This window comes from Boleophthalmus pectinirostris, unplaced genomic scaffold (assembly GCF_026225935.1).
Source record: "Boleophthalmus pectinirostris isolate CB_2022bp ecotype Guang Dong unplaced genomic scaffold, ASM2622593v1 HiC_scaffold_13, whole genome shotgun sequence".
Taxonomy (NCBI): Eukaryota; Metazoa; Chordata; class Actinopteri; order Gobiiformes; family Gobiidae; genus Boleophthalmus; species Boleophthalmus pectinirostris.
This window is the reverse complement of record NW_026571036.1, coordinates 8,692,969-8,700,792: the sequence shown is the minus strand read 5'-3', so window position 1 is coordinate 8,700,792 and position 7,824 is coordinate 8,692,969. Positions and strand designations below refer to the sequence as shown.

General features: G+C 39.1%; 1 protein-coding gene across 1 annotated transcript; it reads right to left on the bottom strand.

Moving 5' to 3' along the window:
- Positions 1-492: 492 nt before the first annotated feature.
- Positions 493-7,619, bottom strand: LOC129407679 (uncharacterized). The gene is made up of 6 exons (XM_055149511.1): positions 7,493-7,619; positions 7,071-7,418; positions 5,211-5,525; positions 3,446-3,541; positions 1,652-1,725; positions 493-1,572 (listed from the first exon to the last, which is right to left on the bottom strand). The coding sequence occupies exons 1-6, from the start codon at positions 7,524-7,526 to the stop codon at positions 1,459-1,461; spliced, it is 981 nt and encodes a 326-aa protein (XP_055005486.1). The 5' UTR covers positions 7,527-7,619; the 3' UTR covers positions 493-1,458.
- Positions 7,620-7,824: the final 205 nt, after the last annotated feature.

Sequence of the window (7,824 nt, the reverse complement as noted above, 5' to 3'; positions counted from 1 at the left end):
AGCAAGTTTGCTTTTACAATTTCACTTACAACTTACTGAATATATAAGAGACAAAATATAAATTTAAACAAACAAAATTTAATACATAATTCATTCATTCCAAAGCTCTATATCTTTCAAAACATAATGCTTTATACACTTTTTAAAATTTAAGTATTACACAGAGTCAGTCTTTCTTAAAATCATCACTGAGAATGTTCCATAAACTAACCCCTCGAACAGAAATACAATCACTCTTTTTCCTTTTTTTTTCTTCTTTTTTTTTAAAGTTTTTTAAAGATGCCAGTTTTGTTTTCATTTATGGTCGTACAAACTGATAATAATGATAAAGAAAGCACAAAATTTATCGTTAATGTTAAAGAAAAGTAAAAGTATCTGAAAAATCTAAATGCAGTGATTTTAATAAAGATTTGTACTGATTTTTAAAAAATATTATTATTTATTATTATTATGTTGTTTTTTTTTTTTTTTTTGTTTTTTTTTTTGTTTTTTTTGCTCAAACTATGAACATGTTAAAAATAAAACCCTCAGCCTTTTCAGCAGGTCTCACACAATAATAAAAAAAATACTAGTAGAAAGTAGAAAGAGTAGAAAGTACAGACACCTACTCTCAAAAGTACAATACTTTACTTTTACTTTGTTACATTCCATCACTGATTGTCATGTAGTATTACACCACTCATACATTTTAAAACATTTTCAATATATACAATCATAAAAAATGATGAAGTATACATAGATCACACTTACTAATTATTTTTTTTTCTCAAAATGTGTTGTATAGATCAAATCTATACATTTTCCACCTTGTGATGTCATGAAGTGGTAGTTTTAACTTAAAATACGGGCTCTTTAAATCACATGTTTCTGAGTTTGTGCGTTGAGATTAAATGTTGTGCGTTGAGTTGAAGTGTCCTTTATCTCACCTCGTCTTTAAATAACAAACCAGCTCAGTCACAACAACAGAAAAACGACTTTCATTTCCCATTTTTACCATATAAAAATAATTTGAGCTAAAATTATCCCAATGGCTGAAAACTAACCTCCTCAAAAAAGGAAATAAACTAATTATGTCTGTTGTGCTGCCCATAGTTCTGCTTTAGTGTCTCTCAGCTGGAACGTCAAGGGGCATTTTCAAATTAAATAATGTCAGTGCATAATGTCTAAACTAAAACAGAAATAACGAATGCCCTGAATATCCACTAACAGATTAAATGTGAAAAATCTGAACCGTTTATATGAACTGCCTCGTTTGTGCCCTGAATCACAGTTACCATAACAGGCGAAAAAAGTAAAAGTTGTTGTGATGAGCAATGTTTCCTTTTGTGTTTTAAAAGCAAGATTAAAAGTGTTTCCCCACAGACAGAGGAATAAGACTTTTACAAACCGTACATCGTGTTCAGTGCAGAGTTCAGGCTGTTACGTCTTGGTTGTGGAGGTATTTATCACAGTGTTTTTTCACATGTTTGTCCAGTAGAGGTCGCTGTAGGGCGTCTCCATTCTGTCCAGGTCCAGGCCTTGGTAATGTGACTCGTTTTCAGATGAAAACTCTGTGAAGTTCTCATAATTGTTCTGTGAAACAAAATCATACTAAAACTGAAAAAGAGAAATTTATAAAAATGATTCACTAAAAATCAGAGAGTAACTCTACCTCCAGGGTTGGACTTCCTGTGTGTCTCGGCATCCCCTCAGCTGTGAGGCTCGGCGACTGGTCGTCCTTAGCCCCTTGGCAAATAAACAAATAAAATAAAATACAATTACTAGAGAAAATGTTTCATCAGTCCTGTGGAGAAGCACTGTCAACCACAAACATCTGCCCACAGGCTGATACATCTGGTCTGTGGTGCCCAGGCCTATGGGTCTGTGCACCGGGACGAGGGGGCATCTTTACTCTCACACATCTGAGACACTGTCCTGAAGACTTCGAAATACAGAAGACACTCTCATTTCAAAGAGGTTCAAGAGCAGGGGTGCTCAATACGTCGATCGCGATCTACCAGTCGATCGCCAAGGTCGTGTGGGTAGATCGCCGTGTCTTAGTACTCGTCTCGGACTTGCGTTTGGACTCGGTCTTGTCTCTCACTCGAGGTCTGACACTCAACAAGTGTGATCATATTTCATTACGGCCGCTGCTGTTGGTAATAAACTTGTAGCGGGTGCAGGAGCGTGTGGGGCGTCTCAGTGCAGCCTGTGCGCTCATTTGAAACCCGCGGAGACTCTACGGCGCGTCACAAACACACACGCTCCCTGTGCACGGCTCGTCTGCGACAGCGTGTGCCCTCGTGTACCAGCGTGCATCACAGGGCAGGTTCAACTTCCTAAACATCCTACCTGTCCATCTGCCTCACGTCAGCACGCCGCCCCTCGCCTTTTCACGCTCTCGCTCCTTCCTGCGTACAGCGAACACAAGCAAGCTCCTCCCACAGTGCGGCTGATTAGAAGAGCAAGAAACGTGAAGCAAAAACTAGTCTAAATTTGTGTTACAGTGTTGGCACAAAGCAGGTCTACAGCATAGAGCAGATCTACAGAACAGACCTACTGCCACATTTGGCTGAAGTTTGTCTAACAAAAGTGCACAAATGCATCTGTGTTTGTCACGATGTGCGTTTGGTTTGGTAAACGTGCAGAGGCTGGTAAATATCACTGCAAAACCAGAAAAAAATGCAACTCCAGTTTGGAACTTTAAAAAAACAGGTTTAAAAATCTTCCTTCACTTTTTTCACAGTTTTGTGTAAAGTGCCAGAGGAAGTTCTCTTAAAGAAGAGGTTCTCAAACTGTGGGGGAGGGTCCAAAAAAGGGGCACAGAGTGTTTCAGTGCAGTTTGCTTGGTTTTGTATTAGGTAGATCATTTTAACTTGGTCATTTTGTAAGTAGCTCGCATGCTGACAAAGTGTGAACACCCCTGTTCAAGAGTATTATGTGATAACAATAATAATCTTAGTATCTGATAATAATCTTCCACGACCATTGTTCGATAAATATTTTTTACACTGAGCAGTGCGATGTGATGTTTTTTAGATGCCTTCAGAACCTTGCGGCTGATTTACACAGATTTTGGTAACATTCTTCTACCCGCATTGGCAGGAGAAGCTAAAAGTGCTGGTCGAAGTGCTGTAATTCCTCACCAAGTAGAAAAACAGCATCAAAACTTGTGTGAAAGAGCTGAGCACAGAAGATCACAGCAACATCACAAGACAAACTCTGAGGCAGAGTGAGTGAGCAGCCCAGACAGTCATTTTGTAGAAAACAGACCGAACTTTGAGCAGCTGTCAAAGTCATCTCGGCTCTATTCATGATTGACAGACATAAATGACTCTGGTGACGTGGAGCTCTCTGTGGACAACTGAAGGACAACTGTACTAATGCTAATGTTCAAATCTGTTTTATTTAAAGGTGCACTATGTAACTTCTTATTTCCTATATGAGTATTTGACATGTGTCTCACCTCTCTTAAAATGCACAGCCAGAATGATCACCATGGCGATGACTACAATCAGGATCAGAGCCAGGATCGGGATCCAGATCAGAAATCCTGTAGATTCTGCAGCAGAGATCAGACTTAGTTAGAAACAGAACTGACTCCATGCGCAGCTTTTGGGTTCATGGACAGATCCAGCTTCTGTACAGCCACAAATGACACAACGGTTCAACTATGATCAGTGTTGGGAAGGTTACCTTTAAAATGTATTCCCCTACAGATTACACATTACATACCCCAAAATGTAGTTTGGAATCCATTTAGTTACTTAAGGTGAGTAATGTAATCTGAATACTTTGGATTACTTGGTTTGTTGTAGAGAAGCAAAGACGAGGAAATCTTCACATAAGATGTTTTGTTTGCTAAAAGAAAATGAAAAGGCCGAGTCTTTAAAAATATTATTGATAGAAGAGGAGGAAACATGGTCCACGCAGCATGATTTAGTCCTGTTAAATCCTGTTTTAGACCTGGTTTAGTCCTGGTTTTGTCCTGTTAAATCCTGTTTTAGACCTGGTTTAGTCCTGGTTTAGACCTGGTTTAGTCCTGGTTTAGACCTGGGTTTAGACCTGGTTTAGTCCTGGTTTAGTCCTGGGTTTAGTCCTGGGTTTAGGGTTTAGTCCTGGGTTTAGACCTGGGTTTAGACCTGGTTTAGTCCTGGTTTAGTCCTGGTTTAGACCTGGTTTAGACCTGGTTTAGTCCTGGTTTAGACCTGGGTTCAGACCTGATTTAGTCCTGGTTTACTCCTGGTTTAGACCTGGTTTAGACCTGGGATTAGACCTGGTTTAATCCTGGTTTAGACCTGGTTTAGTGTCTGGCAATGAGTGGAATTACCGAAGGACAACTGTACTAATGCCAGTACAGTTCGATATTAAACAGCTCTATCTCACATTTGGGTCAGTCCATATGAAATCAGCCGCCCTCCCCTATGAGCCATCTCAGATTTTGCTGAAAAAAAACAAAAAAAAAATCTAAAATGACCAAATGAAACAATCTAAAATTTTAGCTCAGTTCCTTGAGTCGTTTCCGAGTTATGGCCCGTTGAAATTTTGGGGCCAAGCTCAGTTTTTCAGACACCTTAATTTATAATCATTTTTGAGAGACCGTAACTTCATAAAAAATAGATCTAGGAAGCTGAAAATTTGTATTATTGTCATTCTCTCAAATATTCAGGTTCAACAGTTAGTTTGTAAATATCTGCTTGGAGAAAATAGATCTTGGACCTCAAAAACTGAAAGAAAAATAAATAAATAAATAAATACAAAAATTGAGCTGCAACCAAATGTGAGATTTTAGGGGCCCAGAATAAAGACACACAAAATTTGACAACAGATTCAGAATCTATATTGATAAAAATTTCAGTTTCCTAGCTCTATTTTTGATGAAGTTACGTTCTCTCAAACATGCTTATAAATTAAGGTGTCAGAAAAAGTGAGCATGACCCCAAAATTTCAACGGGTCATAACTCAGGAACGACTCAGGGGATTGAGGTAAAATTTTAGATTGTTTCATTTGGTCATTTTAGAAATTTTTAGAAATTTTTTCGGCAAAATCTGAGATGGCTCATAGGGAAGATTAATTGAAAATGTCTGATTTCATATGGACTGACCCACTTATAAAAATTACAGGTGGTTTTATAGTTCAAAAATACCTAAAAAAAAAAAAAAAAAAAAAACATAGAATAGAAAGGTCAGAAACACAACCACAAAAAATACATAAAGAAAACTCTGCTCACCCTGCTCAACCACAATTCTGAATTTTCTTGAAGCCTGGTCCAGAGCGCAGCTGTAGGTTCCAGAGTCAGAGTCGGTCAGATTTGTGATGGTCACAAAGATGAAACTCCAACTGGTTGATAATTCTTTGTATTCAATCCCGTATCTGTCGGTTTCTTTCATGTGTAAGTGTGTCCGCACCAACACGTCCTCAACGCAGTCGTTTTTACAGAAGCTCTTCGTTTGTCCAGACGTATAAAAGTCACAGGGCAGAGTCAGATCTTCTCCTGCAGACGCTGTGTAAATCGGAGTCGTATCGTGTTTGTTTTTCTCCGTCGCTGTTCAACAAACACAACAAAGGTTCACATTAAACTCAGCTCAAACAGAGAAAATAAATACTGCTAATGTGGGAATACGGCAGATTTATTGCCTTTGTTTAGTCTGGGGCTGGGTGATATAGGTCTAACTTTGAACAGACAGAGAGAAAAGAAAAGAAGAAGAGAATATCCCGAGGGAAATTCAAGTTTATCTCAGCAGCCTTTGTGTCTCAGTCAAAGGTTTAACAGGAGGACTGGTCAGGTAGGGTCAGTAACTCTTAAAGTAACTCATATATTTCGGGCACATTTAGCTCCTCAGCTCACCTCTTGCACGGTCTCCACGTACAGGAAAAAAAGTTAATCTCACTCTATCCAGTCGTCTTTTGTGTCTTTTGACCTGCACATGCTGCACTTCTTAGTTAAAATCCCATGATATGATATTTAAAACTTAGTTTCAAAAATTGTTCAGTGTTTCAGGTAGCCACGAAAGCAGCCAGACACTCCCTGTCTCACTCCCAACCCCTTCATACATGACCATATAGAAAAGCTCTTCAGGCATTTTAATTATGGCATGGTACACAGTAGCGCCGCACTGTTTTGCATCGGGTCCCGGGGGGCAAGTGGGAGGCCCACGGGACTCGACGCAAAACAGTGCAGAGTAGCACACATTTTGAAAAGTCATTGCGGACGCAGGCGGGAGCAGGATCACACAAAGTGGGAGCAGATGGATGGGATGAACTGCGGTCCTGCAAACTAAATGTGAATATATACAAATTATGAAAGTATGTCTCATTGTAATTTGTGCTGGATATTTCATTTGGCATTAATAAAAACATTTTAAGCAGCCTATATTTGCGTATGTGGTCTAATCTCACACACATTTTAGACCAGGGGTCCCCTGGGCCGGGACCAAAAGTGTATATATATATATATATATATATATATATATATATATATATATATATATATATATATATATATATATATATATATATGTAGTCTGCCAATTTGCACCATCAGCCTCTTCAACCACCACCATCACTCACACCTCTTTCATACTAGGCAATGTGGGTGAAGTGTCTTGCCTAAGGACACAAAGTTTTTGCCACTGGGACCCCACTGGCACCTGGTTTTCCCAGTCGTCTCCCATCCAAGTACTGACCAGTTCTCAGAGCTTCTGAGATCTGACAGGATCAGGCTTTGACAAGACATTATGACCATAAGACACTTTAGACCTTGTAGGCAGCTCCCACTTTGCACTTGACACATCTAAAACTCAACGCATCTCAGTCCTATTCACATAAGCTCTTTACACATTAAAAAACAACTACGGCAAAGCTTTTTTTTAAAAAATGATTGAATGAATAAAAAAATTATATTTCCCATTATATACTACCTTTGTCCTTTGTTTTGCCAGTATTTTATAACTGAATATATAAGTGTGGACCTCTTACTCTACTCGAGGTTACATATAACATGGTTAAAAGCTCTGAGAAGTCGATTTTGCACAATAGGTCTGCTTTAAAGTGTTCTATGTGTCCTGAAACACAGATCTAACACACTTACCTCTGATGACTTCAAGAACAAAATCAGTGCTGTGTCTTTTGGCGGGTGTGTCAAACAGGTATCGATATCGTCCCGAGTCGGACATTGTCAGGTTGGTGATGTAAACAACTGCTATGTCCACATAAGGAGAGTCTTTCCTAAAATGTGTGATCGCGTATCTGCCTCTCTCCTCTTTTCTGCCTGAAGTCTGCACCAAAACGTCGTCCTCTGCACATTCATTTTTACACAACATCTCGGTGATCGTTTCGTTCTTCACATCCTCAAAAGAATCCAAAACCCAGTACAGTCTCAGCGTTTCTCCTTCAAACTTTCTGGAAACTCCACCTGAGGGTTTTGTACTCCCGAACACTGGTCAACAAAAGCAAAAGTTAGGCAAATAAAGATACAACAGATAGTACGTTTAAACTTTTGTGTCTCCTCACCAAACAAGAGCAACCACAGCCCAGAAAACTTCATGATGAAACAGTGACAAGTGGGAAATGCGTCCTGTTCTATGAAGAGGTTTGACTCACACTGAAATGAAGAGGAAATCTGTGCTGTGTGTGAGTGCACGAGACGACAAATGACAAATTATTCACTGCCGCTACTGTTTTTCACAAAAGAGGAAACAAAGAAGGAAAAAAAAAAGAAGGACTATTATTTTTATTATCGTTTTTAGTGCGGTCGTCTCTCAGCAACACCGGTGTCCAAGGATGTGTCACGTTTCGAGCAGAAGTAGGACCCAAAACGCAAGACCAAACACAAAAATCCAAAT

What these genes read in the sequence shown, in the direction of transcription:
- LOC129407679 (XM_055149511.1), bottom strand. Translation starts at nt 7,526, where the DNA reads ATGAAGTTTTCTGGGCTGTGGTTGCTCTTGTTTG. An exon ending in CAGAATTGTGGTTGAGCAGG is followed by an intron (nt 3,542 to 5,210) that starts GTGAGCAGAGTT and finishes TCTCTGCTGCAG; the next exon opens with AATCTACAGGATTTCTGATC. An exon ending in GGCTGTGCATTTTAAGAGAG is followed by an intron (nt 1,726 to 3,445) that starts GTGAGACACATG and finishes TTATTTGCCAAG; the next exon opens with GGGCTAAGGACGACCAGTCG.